The sequence below is a fragment of the Hyperolius riggenbachi genome, chromosome 9 (assembly GCF_040937935.1).
Source record: "Hyperolius riggenbachi isolate aHypRig1 chromosome 9, aHypRig1.pri, whole genome shotgun sequence".
Classification (NCBI taxonomy): Eukaryota; Metazoa; Chordata; class Amphibia; order Anura; family Hyperoliidae; genus Hyperolius; species Hyperolius riggenbachi.
In genome coordinates, this window is record NC_090654.1 from 238,667,124 (window position 1) to 238,681,104 (window position 13,981).

General features: G+C 45.4%; 1 protein-coding gene across 7 annotated transcripts in view; it reads right to left on the bottom strand.

Moving 5' to 3' along the window:
• Positions 1–13,981, bottom strand: part of SLC35F4 (solute carrier family 35 member F4) — a 316,112-nt gene that overhangs the window by 36,074 nt on the left and 266,057 nt on the right. For 5 of the 7 annotated variants that reach the window (XM_068254189.1, XM_068254188.1, XM_068254190.1 and 2 more), the window contains one exon: positions 4,743–5,037. In XM_068254189.1, coding sequence (XP_068110290.1) covers positions 4,743–5,037 — 295 coding nt within the window. Of the gene's footprint in view, positions 1–2,724; positions 2,793–4,742; positions 5,038–5,278; positions 5,343–13,981 lie in introns of those variants that run through there. The other 2 variants (XM_068254192.1, XM_068254193.1) reach the window with 2 other exon arrangements.

A 13,981-nucleotide genomic window follows, 5' to 3' on the forward strand; every position in this document is an offset into this window, starting at 1 on the left:
TGAATTGACACTATATACTGCAAGGGTTAGCAGAAAACATGATACCGTACTTACTTTGGTCTATATGCATATAAAACATGGCAATTTCACAGTGCTACTAACAGGATCTGAATGATGGGAATGTTAACCGTTGCAACGTTAACCACTTTGCAATATAGAAAATGACTGATAATGGCTTCTGCTTTGTGCAGATATTTACTAGTGTGATGATGTGTTATATAGCAATAAGAAATTAAGTGACTGGCGTGGTCATGCTCACCTCTATACGCTGTGAACAGTAGTAATCAGTAGCAAATGAACATAGTGGGTGTCTTTGGAGAGTTATTTTGGTTGTTGGTATTATTACTACACACACTGTGCTGGGAAGGGGGGAGTAGCAGTGTTAAAGGACTGAGTATAGTATAAAGTATTGAGAGGGATATGGAGGCTGACATATTTATTTCATTTTAAACAATGCCAGTTGCCTGGCAGCCCTGCTGGTCTATTTGGCTGCTATAGTGTCTGAATCACACCAGAAACAAGCATGCAGCTAATCAGATCTGACAATACTGTCAGAAACACCTGATCTGCTGCAGGCATGTTCAGGGTTTATGGCTAAAAGTATTAGAGTCAGAGGACCAGCAGGGCTGCCAGGCAGGCAGGTTTTGTTTAAAAGGAAATAAATATGGCAGCCTCCATATCCCTCTTGCCTCAGGTTCTCCATATTGCTCTCCTTACAGTTGTCCTTAAAGTAAACCTGAGATGACTAATATCAAAGGATTTATACTTACGTGGGGTTTCCTCCAACCCCATGGGGTCTGCTGAGTCCATCCAATCCCATTTGTTGCGCCACTGAGAGGCTGGTGGTCCAGCTGGTTTGTGAACCATTGCGCATGCACAGTCCTGGCCATGCGCAACCCCTCAGTTGTGCTCCCATAGGCCGGGATCGTTCAGCACAAACTTAGTTAGTCTTTGTGAACTGCACAGAATGTTCCTGGCTACGGCATTGAAATCAAGGGGTGCACGCGGCTAGTACCACACATGCGCAGTGGCCCGTGACTCAGACAAGTCTAAGACTTTACAGGCCTCCTTTGATGCTATTCATCTCAGGTACACTTTAAATTTGCACTAGGGCCCATGACTCCGTAGCTATGCCACTGGTGTGCAGCAACATGAGAATTTAACAACAATAGCATTCCAAACACAGTACTGTTGCCATGGTCGCAAAAAAGTGCAATTAGAACTTAAGGTAACCATACATCTAGCGATAATGGGCAGATTCAACCAAGAGACAAATCTCTCTCTAATCAAATCTGATAAGAGAGAGACCTGTCAGCTGCCCATACATCACAGGCCTATTCCCAATCAATTTCAGCATGAAATCTCTTTGGAATCAGCCTTGTGACGCCGCATACGACCGCATTGCCACCCCGACGCTATCCCCTCTAATGATAATGTCCCCCGGTGCCCAGGTGCAATGTATACATGACCTTTCCGCCACCTCTGCTAGTCCCTAGCAGGCTCCGGGCGCACTCCACTCGCCATACACACGAGCTATGTAGTTGCTTAGTAACATGGCCGCGTGTATGATGTCTGACGTCAATACGCATTGCCTTTACTGGGAAACCACGTATGCAGGAAAGGTAATGTATTACATGCACAGGGCATCGGGGGGCATTTTTTATTATGGAGGGACAGGGTGGGGGGTTTAATTGCGTTTGTTGATCGTTACGAAATTGCACACGGTTCCCGCCGCACACCCGATTGAACAAGTCAGCCCAACATCTAGCAGCATGTGCGATCGACTATACGACCAATTTTGGGGCCAAAATTGGTCGCATTGTCAGTTGGGCATGTACTTGGCAGCACCAATTTTCATGTGATTCAATTATAATAATCGAATTGGATGGTGGATTGTCTGCCAAGTTGCCTGATGTACTGTCAGTTTTGTACATTTTTATCTGGATGCAAACTTAACAGGAAAGGTCATTTTTAATAACATTAAAATACAAGAAAAGCCTTGTGCAGCAACAATCTATGCTTATGCCAGTTTTCATAACAAAATCACATGTGCCAGTTTGTGATGGAGGGCCTGTTGTCTTTCAGACAGGTGATGGGTCTGTGGATAACCTGGGACTAGAACAAGCCCCCCTCTCTGTCAGTGATGAAACAGACAAGTACAAAACAAAACATGTTGCTATATACTGTATACGATTTTTCTGAATATAGCTGAATGGGTTTGTCTGTTATCTTATATTTTCAGCTTGGAAGCGTAGCTGTTGACAAGAACATCCCTCTAGGACTGGATGTTTGTTGACTCAGTCTTATAATAGTGCCAAACCTGGAAATCATTGCTGGTATGACAATACAGTACAGCAGCTTGCACGATTCATCTACAACCATAACTCCTTACGGCAATTAGCCTGCTGAAACCATACCTATTATTCTCCAAACCGCATTTGGTGTGTTATGTGATCTTACATAAATATCATTAAAGCATACCAATGATTGAACTGTGGATCTAATGATGGGAGGTTAGCTAAGGTAGATATTATGATATCACAAAATACTCAGAGCAGAGATGTAGCTTGGGGGGGGGGGGGGGGGGGGGAGGGGGTCAAACCCACGGGCGCAGCACTGTAAGAGCGCACAGCTCAGCCGCTGCACCCCCACATGTGTGAGAGGTGACTCGCTGGCCACTTGCTCATCTCCCTCCCAGTGCAGAAACAACAGCAGAAGACTCACCGCCTCCAATGTCCCGGTGATGATGTCATTTCTCCTCGGCAGCATGCTCAGCATCCTCTCCTTGGTTGGTAACAGTGATGTAATGTGAATAGAGACGCCTCTGTTACCAAGGAGAAGACCCTGAGTGCCTTTGCAGAGGAGATATTTCATCATCACCGGAATGTTAAAACGGATTAATATTTTGCTATTATTACACTGGCTACACTGCTGGCCATCTAAAGGGGGACACATCTGGCTATTTTAATGGGGAAAGGGGGCACATTTGCCTAGCTAAAAAGCATTTGTACATTTGGCTCCACCCATGACCACACCCACATTCTGATGCACGGTCACACCCATTTTTGTGCAAGACTGCCTCAGGTGCTGAAAACCTTAGCTACGCCTCTGACTCCCAGAGATTGAAATGACAGCGTTTTCTTTTTCAAGTAATGTTGACTACTGCACATGAGCGGTTCCAGCTGAACGCATTGCGTTCCTGCAGCCTGGAGCATTCTACGCATACACAATTTGTAAAGACTGTAACTGCACTTGTGCTTTTCCGGCCCACCAGCCAGCTGGATTGCAGACTTCACACCTGCACAATGATGGGGACTGCAATAATATCAACGGAGCAGGCAGGCTACAGGGGGCATGTAAGTAAAATTCCTTTTCTCCCATTCATCTCAGTTTTTTTCAGTGCTGAAATCGATATGCACTCAGTATTAGATAATATTCAAATGTAATTCCGTGCCCCTTTTATCAGTCCACCTAGACAGATATTTGGAACGTGTTGAGTGCTAAAAATACACTGTTTACAGGTCACATGATCAGTATATTGGAATAAATAAAAACTGCAATTTTGGCCTTATTACCTATATCAATGCTGACAACACAAATATCACCCAGTATCAGACCATCTATTTGCCTTTAGAAGAGCTTTGGTGAAGTGGCGTAACTTTAAACCGTGGGGGTGCTCAGAAAAACTTTGAAGAGGCCCCCGAAACATTTGCACCCTTCCCCCTGTGATGACTCCTGTGGCTGTGAGGTCATGTACCAAGAATCGTATAACAAGTATGGCCTCCTTCGTGACAAGTGTGGCCACAACAACACATGCTGTGTAGGGGTGGTCCCTGTATTGGAAGGAGGGAGGTTAAGAAGCTGAGGCTCCCTCAACCCACAGGCCTCCCTGTAACTGCAGAAACTGCTCCCCCTAAAGGTTGCCTATGTTTTTGCACATCAAAGATCTTAAACAGTTTACAGTGATACAGTATCATTTTTTAAAGACAAATGGGGCTTTCTTTTGGTAACAAATATTTAATTCCATACATTAAACAAAAATAAATGCATAAAGGATTTTTTTTTCACTTTGACATGCACAGTAACTATTTTAAAGGCAGACAGTTAAAATATAATAATATTATTGTTAGAATTATTTTAATTATTATCAAACTAATTTATTAACAACTATAACATACATTTATTTTTACCATAAATCATTATTAGTTCATTTTCACTGTGTTCATTTTTTTATTGCTGAATTATTTTTTGAATTGCTGAATTATTATTTTTGTATAGTATTATTATTATAATTTTTTAATAAAACGTAAAAAAAATGTACAGTGTATTTTACAGACACAGGCCTTGTTGCCCGCAGTCTGTTTTGTTATCTAAAGCAAATTGGAGTTTAGGCTCGCTGACCCTTTTGTGACTCTAAAATAAGGACCTGAGCTTCAAATAATACCACCACCTACTTTCTGCACCCCCCTTCCCCGGCCCCCTTTCTCTGAACAGATGCAGGTTTAATTGTGTGAATGCTCATTTTCCATTGGCACAGGACGGCTTTGGTTTGGGCGAACAATAGTATAAAACATGACTAAGCTTTGTTTTAAGGCATATTCCTGTAACATTGCACCTCTCACATAATCACGGCACTATAGCAACACACATTTTGTTTCAGTACAAAAGAATTCAAGTATAAAAGCAATGAAAGAGGCACTTGTGGGGACAAATCTATTTTTGCCGCACGGCATAAAGAGTACCTGATTTTTTGTATTAGCGATTGTTTCTCTTGTGCTGCTGCTAGATGGCCAGAGTAGTATATCGGGAAAAACATAATATTCCAGTTAGTTGAGAACCAGGTCATGAAGAACGGGCAGTAAAAGTTCTTGTATGTGATTTTGACTATCTGGGTGGTTCCGACCCAGGAGGATGAAACGGACAGAATGATCAAAAAGCCCCAGACGATTTTAAGGAACATTGACGTACAAGACTGGCATCGAGACTTTTCATGATTTTCCAGGGGATTATCTTGGTTTGACTGTGCTCCTTCACCCCCTGAAACAGATCAATAGAAATATTCTTAAAAATAATGTCACCAATATCAATAAAAACATCACATTCTCACAGACTCACAATGCAACACTGTGGCCTTGAACGGTCTGCTACACATAACTCCCAACTTTTGTGAGATAAGACAGAAGGACCACTATCACAAAAATCATACAATTTAACGTTCATGTAAACATATACAAATAAGGAGTACATTTCTTGCACAGGAAAATGAGCAATAAATTACTTTTCTCCTATGTTGCTGTGCCTTACAGTAGGTAGTAAAAATCTGGTAGAACCGACAGGTTTTAGACTAGCTCATTCCCTCAAGGGGGATTCACAGGGTTTTCTTTACTTTCAAAAACACTTAGTGATTGACAGTTGCTCTGTCCAACTGCCAAAACAGTGTGCAGTGAGCAGGGAGGCTGGCCAGCATCTATGTATAAATCATTTTCAAGGAGTCTCTTTGAAAAGAATAAAGGCCATGCTGAGAATCCACCATGAAGAGAGGACTATCCCAAAACCTGTAGGTAATGTCGGATTTCTACTACCTACTGTAAGTGACAGCAACATAGGAGAAAAGTACAGTAATTTATGGCTCATTTTACTCTGGAAGAAATGTACTTCTTATTTGTATGTGTTTACATGTATTTTAAATTTTACACTTTTAGGTGATAGTGGTCCTTTAAGACACGCCCCTGTCACATTTCTCATCAGGCTTCCACCACACCCCTAGTCACGCCCCCTAGTCACACATAGCACAAAGAATTCACAAGCAAAACATGTAGATATATATATACCGTATTTTTCGGACCATAAGACGCACTTTTTCTCCTCCAAAAATGGAGGGAAAAAGCACTGCATCTAATGGTCCGAATGTAACAATTTTGCCCGGGTATGTGTCCCCTTTCCTGAGTCCCCGGCTGCTGTCCCGTGTCAGCCCTTCTGTCCCGTGTTCCCTCCACTGTCCCTGTGTCTCTAGGGGCAATCCACCACGTAGTTCGTGTAGGCTATGGCAGCCATGGCCCCCGGGGTAATGTGCGGCTCACGAGATGGACAAGTTTTACCTGGCCAGAGGGAGAAGCCATCCATATCCCTTAGCTGCAGCGATCGTTTACAGCAATAACATCCCGGACCGATAACAGGTCGCACCTATGCGAGAGGGGAGTGAGCGGCAGGGCATCTCAGCTGATCGGCAGGCTGCGGCTTACAGCATAGCGGGGGAATACGGCAGGAATGAGTAGTGGTAAACGTCCATCGGAAACCCGCTCGGAGGTCTGTGCACGCTGCCATAGCGTCTCTCTCGTCACTTCCGGTTTAGTGACATAAGCGGAAGTGACGAGAGAGACGCTATGGCAGCGTGCACAGACCTCCGAGCGGGTTTCCGATGGACGTTTACCGCTACTCATTCCTGCCGTATTCCCCCGCTATGCTGTAAGCCGCAGCCTGCCGATCAGCTGAGATGCCCTGCCGCTCACTCCCCTCTCGCATAGGTGCGACCTGTTATCGGTCCGGGATGTTATTGCTGTGTACGATCGCTGCAGCTAAGGGATATGGATGGCTTCTCCCTCTGGCCAGGTAAAACTTGTCCATCTCGTGAGCCGCACATTACCCCGGGGGCCATGGCTGCCATAGCCTACACGAACTACGTGGTGGATTGCCCCTAGAGACACAGGGACAGTGGAGGGAACACGGGACAGACAGGGTGTCACTTACTGGAGGGCGACAGGGTGTCATGTGTTGGGGGGATGGGGTGTGTGTCATATATACTGGGGTGGAGGACAGGGGTGTCATGTGCTGGGTGGATGGGGTGTGTGTCATATCATATACTGGGGTGGGGGACAGGGGTGTCATGTGCTGGGGGGGGGGGACTGGTGCTGTTTTTACAGGGGAAGGGAGGTCGGATTGGTGGGGGTGGGGGCAGGCACCATTTCAGTGTTTGTCATGGGTGCCATATAACCCAGACACCCCACTGCACACAAGACTAAGGACAGGGGACACACAGGACTCAGGACACACAGGACTCAAGACAGAGGATAGGGGACACAAGAGACATGGGACAGATAAGGACAGGAGACAGAGGAGCACATATGAGGACACTGGGGGCACACATATGGACACAAAGGGTACAAGGGGACAGAGGGACATAATTGAGGGGGGGAGAAGATACTCAAGATGCCCCTGTACCATGGACGCACCAGGTTTGGTATATTTTTTTTTCCCCTGGTTTTTGTCCTCTAAACCTCGGTGCGTCTTATGGTCAGGTGCGTCTTATGGTCCGAAAAATACGGTAATTCAAGTCACACTGGCCATTTCTTTCTTTGTTACTTTTTCTTTAAAGTGAACTCGAGGTGAGAGTGATATGGAGACTGTGCCATATTTATTTCCTTTTAAGCAATATCAGTTGCCTGGCTATCCTGCTGATCCTCTGCCTCTAATACTTTCAGCCACAGCCCCTGAACAAGTATGCAGCTCAAGTGTTTCTGACAATATTGTCAGAACTGACGAGATTAGCTGCATGTTTGTTTCTGGTGTAATTCATCCAAATAGATCAGCAGGGCTGCCAGGCAACTGCTATTGTTTAAAAGGTAATAAATAAAGCCTCCATATCACTCTCATCTCGGGTTCACTTTAAAATTGGACATAATAAATATAACCATTTAAAGGATGTTAATAAAGTCTGGAGCCGATTAAACACATTTTCCATAGAAAAATACATACATTTGCATAGATCTGTTAATCCTGAAAGAGCAACAAATGAAGAAGAAAGAGGAACAGATGGATTTGGTTCTAAAAGAGAGACAAAGAGGTCCCTACGAAAAAGAGACAGTTGGGAGCTACAGCATGCTGCTAGACTTCGAAGTGGGAGGAAATTCAAAGGATACAGGAGACATTACCTGGGGTAAACTACAGCCCCTAGAAGCTTGTGTGTCCCGCAAGAGACTGGCAGAGAGCCAGCAGAGAGTATTACTTACCTCCTTTTTTATACAAATCTCTACGCCATCAAGTTTTTACAGCATGGGATGGAAATGGGGCAAGCTAAGCCATTCTTGTGGAGGCAACTGGAAAGCTGAAAAAAATGGTGGGGGTACTAGAAACAGATAGGGTTGGTACCGTATAGAGAACTGGGGACAATTTTATGGAGCAAACTACTGGAGAACTATATAAAACTGAAGATATGGGGCCTGATTCACAAAGCGGTGATAACTCAGTTATCACGCCTAATAGACTTTAGGCGTGATAACCTTTGCACCACTGAGTTAGCACCGCTTTGTGCTGGTTATCACGCGCAAAGTCCCGCGCGCAAAGTTTTGTGTGCGCAATTCCGTGCGCAGCGCCCATAGGGTTTAATGGGCGCATAGCGCGCACCGCGCGCATCACGCTGTGTGCGGCGCGACTGAGCGCGGGAATTTTGCGCCAGTTTCTTCTCATCACGCCTAAACTGAGTTTAGGTGTGATAAAGGGCTTTTCACTGGCGTGCAAACAGTTGGCACCGCTTTGTGCATCAGGCCCATGAGAAGATATGACTAATGTGATTCCTCCTTTTCTTTTGCTATGACCAAGTCAAAATATTTCTTTATCGCACTCATTCTCAACCCTGCTCAGTGGCAGAAGTAGAAATCAGGAGGTTGTTGCTGGGCCCCCCAGACTTGAGCATTGGCATTCCCCAGCCCCAATGAACATGAGTGGACATGGCAACCTGCATTCATAAGCAATGTACAATCCATGCAGCATATAACATTTTAATTCACAGGTCAGCAGACCCAGATTAATATCACTTGGAGCCTGTAGGCATAGATGTCGTGGCACCATAGACTTCACTCTCCATGAACCTACAAACATCTGCCAAACTGCACCGCAAGTGTGCTGACTGGCCCAGCTGTCACTTCTCTCTTACTTCCCTTGCCCGTCATAGTTAGCTACAGGTGTGCCTTAGCATTAGGTCAGGGGTCAGGAACCTTTTTGTCTGAGAGAGCCACGGACGCCACATATTTTAAAATGTAATTCTGTGAGGGCCATACAATATATTTCAAACTGGGACAGTAGGGCTCACGTTCCTGTTGCCATGGTGATGTGTATACAGTTGATCTTCCAGGCAACGGAAGTGTCAGACACGTCTTTGGCTTCTCTTGCGTTTCAGCAACATCAGCAATTTCCTCGAGAGCCAGACAGGATAAATACAGACTAACAGTGTGTACAATTAGCTAGCTAATTTGGAGGTTGATTCACTTTGTAGGACGAGATCCCCGCACTTTTATTGGCCCAATAGGCTGCCTGTCACTTGACAAGCAGCCTATTGGGCCAAAGTGCGGGGATCTCGTCCTACAAAGTCACTGGACCTGACAGGGTCCAGAGTGGGACATTTGGAGCAGCCGTTCGTTTTGGGGTAGCGTGAGTAAGTTAGTAGTGCATGCTACAGCAGTAGTATGCCTACTTTGAAAATTGTATTTGCGCTGCCACACTAAGCTATGCTGCTTCAGCAGTGTAGCTTAGTGAATCAACCCCTACTAATTTGTCTGTGAGCCAGAAGTAGCCATCAAAAGAGCCACATCTGGCTCCCGAGCCATAGGTTCCTTACACCTGCATTAGGTAGTCCGAGGTACTCTCAGTATTAAAGTAGCTAGAGGTGTCCCCATCTGAAGGGAGATCTCATCAGTGGAATGCTGAGACCCAGGTGAGTAACCTCTCATTTACACTCTGCATAGGGAAGGAGGGAGGGAGGCACTAAGGGCACCTACTAATACTATCTTGTGATGTGTGATGATTTGCTCAGCTGCCTGTGCAGGCAGGCAGCTTTTTGACCATTGTGTAGGTTTGCATGCTGCAGGACTCTGGAAAGAAGAGCTTCTGTCAGTTTTGCAGCTTGTGCTTGCAGAGGAATTTGCATACGTTGTCATGCAAATTGCCTGGCCACATTCATTGGAGGCGTGTACTATAAGTACTATGTCTTTCCCACAATGCTTGGCTGGTCATAAGGAGTCTTCCTGTGAAACACTCTGGAGAGTGTCAGCCATGCTCTTTGTTTGAAGATCAGCTTAGAGTAATTCCTGGAAACTGTGCTAGGCAGGTTCCCTAGTGCAGTTAGGATTGTTTATCTGTTTGCTTGTTCTGTTGCTGTTGTCCTGTCCCAGCGGTGGTCGACAAGAAATAGTTCTGATCTCTGTTCTTGGAGTATAGCTGGTGCAGCGGTTGCTACCAGCTAGCTCTTCTGATCTGTCTCCTTGGATCGCGCTAGCCACTTTGCGCTAGCGCTGTGGATCCTTCTGTTCTGTCTCCTAGGATCACGCTAGCCACTTTCCGCTAGTGCTGTGGATCCTTCTGTTCTGCTACTCTGTACCTGGATCACGCTAGCCACTTTTGCTAGTGCTGTGGATCCTATCTCTCGCTTGTCCCTGTTTTCGTATGTCTGTCTTGTCTGCTATGAACGATTGCTGGAGGCTCGGTGAGGTAACCGTTAAGCAAGCGCTCGCGTCCTCTGTTACATGTTTGTCTTGTCTTGGTTAGTTAGGCGTGCTTGTCTCTATTGTGCTTATCACGTGGAGACCGCGCACGAATGCGTGCACTGTTGCGAATGAGTGCGGTGTTCACGTTCAGTTAGCGTTTGTTATTTTCCTTGTTATTCTCATTGTATTATTTGCTGTGCCTTTGCTAACCTCGTATTCTGTTCTGATCTGCCTTGTGTCACGTCTGGCGATCGCACCTCTCGCGATCGCGTTCCTATTTCATATCTGCTGTTGTGTGTGCACTGTCGCGGGGTGGCGACTAGGTTGGCGCACACGCATACAACCTGTCCCTTTGCTCGTTCTCATTCGCAATCACCTCTCTTGCGATTGCGTTCTGCGCTTCGTACAATTCCTGTCTGGCATTTGTGGAGGTACAGAGGATTGGTTCCTCTGCACTCCCCAGCGCCATCTGCCGACAGGAATTTCCCTCTACAGGTGCGAAGCACCTTTTGCTGGGTGCCTGCAAATATACGCTTGTGGAGGATTTCCGCCGTATCAGCGCACGCGTTGTGCGCTGATCACGGAGAAAGTTCCACAATCGTTACATGATGCTGTTGTTTGACCTTATTGCAGATGTGACAGTGAGCTGCCTTTTCATCATCTAGCACCTAGAGGCACGAGCCTACAGTGCCTTATGGTAAATCCAGCCCTGCAGGTCAGAGAAAAAATTGATAGGCTAGAGAAAACATTAAGAGTCAATTGCCCCCCTTCCCTTCCTCATCCGCCTACAGGGCCCATTGCAGTGGTCACAGCTATTGCTTCACTCTGACTATGCACAGAGTTTTCCAGGTATGCTCCTACAGCTGCCTTGTTTTCAGTTCTTATAAGGGCCTATTTCCACTGCATGCAGATTCTGGGTGCAGAAAACTGACTCCAATGAATGCCTATGGGCCTGTTTCCACTAAACGTGATTTTTCTGATGCAGATTTCCAATAGGCATTCATTGGAGGCAGTTTTTCTGCATCCAGAATCCGTGTGTAGTGGAAACAGGCCCTTAGGCAGAAACATGATAGGATCTAGTATAAAAGATGGCCTGCTGCATCCTTATATCACCACCATTGCCCACTAAACACTGGCCCATGTTTCCTCCCACCCTGCAACAGTTGTAGGATTCCTTTAGACTCGCTACATTTTTATAATACATTCAAAAGAATTAAGAAAATTTGGCAAAATGGTAATCTGAATCAGCCACTTGGAAGGCTGATTAATGAAGTCCTATCAGGAAATGGTGCCTTGAGACTGGCTGCATCGTTCTCCGACATACAGAGAAGCCTGTATAGGTAGTAAACAGCTCAAAGTCACATCTGCGACAAGGTCAAACAACAGCATCAGCACTCAAGTCACATGCTAAAACTATCAATTTGTCATGTGAAAGCACCGTGTATTATTCACCTATTATATCACATTATTGTTCCACAATCACAGCTGTAGGCCTTTATGGAAGATCTTATTTTTATTCAGGGCAGCTCCTGTGCATTGTCGCATTTCCAAGCCAGCCAGAACGGCCAATTCTGCTGTGACTCTTCCCGTCACATCAATATCTGGAGCCAAGAGCACCTTGGTGTCATCAAACCAAACGTGAGATTTTCACTTAAATTGTTTGGACCACGATAATAATGTATTTTAACAAATGTGTGTCCAGAGGAATATTCAGAGGCAGTAAATGACGCGTTGGCAAGACAAGGTCAATGACACAATAATTCCACCCAGCATGTAAACAGGGCTGGTTCAAGTAACAATAGGGTCCAAGGGTAAAATTAATCTGGGGGCCCCCCAACAGACACCTCGACCAAAAATCGGTATTGGGGTTGCAGCCAAATTTACCTCCTGGGCACCTGAGCTCGCTGCTGATCCTCCCTCCCAATCACCTCCCAAGTTAACTGTGCTTTCTGGCCCCCCTGCAATATAGCGGCTCACCTGCCCGCCAGCACAAGTGAGACGCTACTCTGCCAAAGACTCTGCAGAGGCTCCGGGTAGCAACAGTTAAGATGGGGGGGGAGACACCTTGGAGCCCCTACAGGCTCTGGGGCACTGGGGTGATTGCCCCTTTTGCCTCTATGGGAGCGCTGGCCTTGCATGTAAATCTAGTGCAAATTGTAAGGAGTTTTTACCACGATCGGCTGAACTGCTTATTTGTCGAGCAGTCCTGCTGGCCACAACTTACAACTTACATTACATGCAGCCAAATGGCAGTGTTTGCTAAATGTCATGTATCGACAAATAGCCGTGTTGCACGGCGGTGAAAAAATGGCCTGCTACGTCTGAGCACAGCAACCGCTCGGATGCAACTCCACGGGGGGCCTGTCTTCCTCCAATGCCCAGTGCTCTGGATGCTCATTCAGATTGCATGGAATACAGTTTTTCATGTTTTCAATTGGAAATAGACATCGGATTGGAAATCCAATTTACAGCAACTCTGTAATGTTATCCCAATCGCAGAACTCAGAAGCATTGGACTAGTCCGAAAACGGATTACTGCCAAGTATTCCTGAGTCTTGTGATTGGCCTAAAATTGCTGTGTTTTCCAATTACCGCTGTAAAATTCTGCATTCTCCGAGTCGACTCAGAAGTATTTGGCCAATCAGAGGATGCAAAAAATGACAAAAAAAAAAAAAAAAAAAAAAAAAAAAAGACTCCTCGGAAATCTGCAGAATCAGTAATCAGAATTGGCGGAAATCGGAATTTCCATGGAATCAGAAATCAGCAATTTTGACCCTGCCTACCCAGAGCTAGCAAGAGCCTGGCTGGTGGGTGGTGAATTCACTGCCTGTCAACAGCTCTTGGAAAAGAGGCCTACGTGGGAAGTCTAAATCAGTAGGATTGATTGGCCAAATTCCAAACTGCATACAATTTGTATTAAACGTGCCTGGTAGTTTTGGCCATGGATACCCACATGCTGGATTACACTTGACCGGGGCAGATGATAAAGAGCATCTCGTGCAAGAGGTGTTCTGGAAACCCAAATTACCTCCCCCAGCTCATAATTCTCCCACATACATAGGTCCGATCTGATTTTTGATCTTTTTTCTGATCGATTTCTCATAGAAGTTAATAGAAATCGATCAGAAAGACGATCGTACAGTAAATCTGCTGAGGAATCTCATTGTGTATTCCCAGCATAACAGTTTCAGCCTTCTTTGAGTCTATTCTCCAACACTGCATGATACAGATGGTCTTCAAAAACACACACAAATATTTCTGGAGTTCACAAAGACACTTTCCCAGTGTCAATTCATAGACCAAACAGAACTTAAAGCAAACGTGGATACCTGTCCATACCAACCAATCAGACTGCAGAAAGAAACCCACAACGTATAGTCTTTCAAACATTGTGTAAGGTCCCATTACACCCACATGGTTTAATGAACACCATTATTATTATCCTTTATATAGGGCCGACATCTCCCGCATCGCTGTAGCTTGATCCTGCATGCCAGATCTTTAAA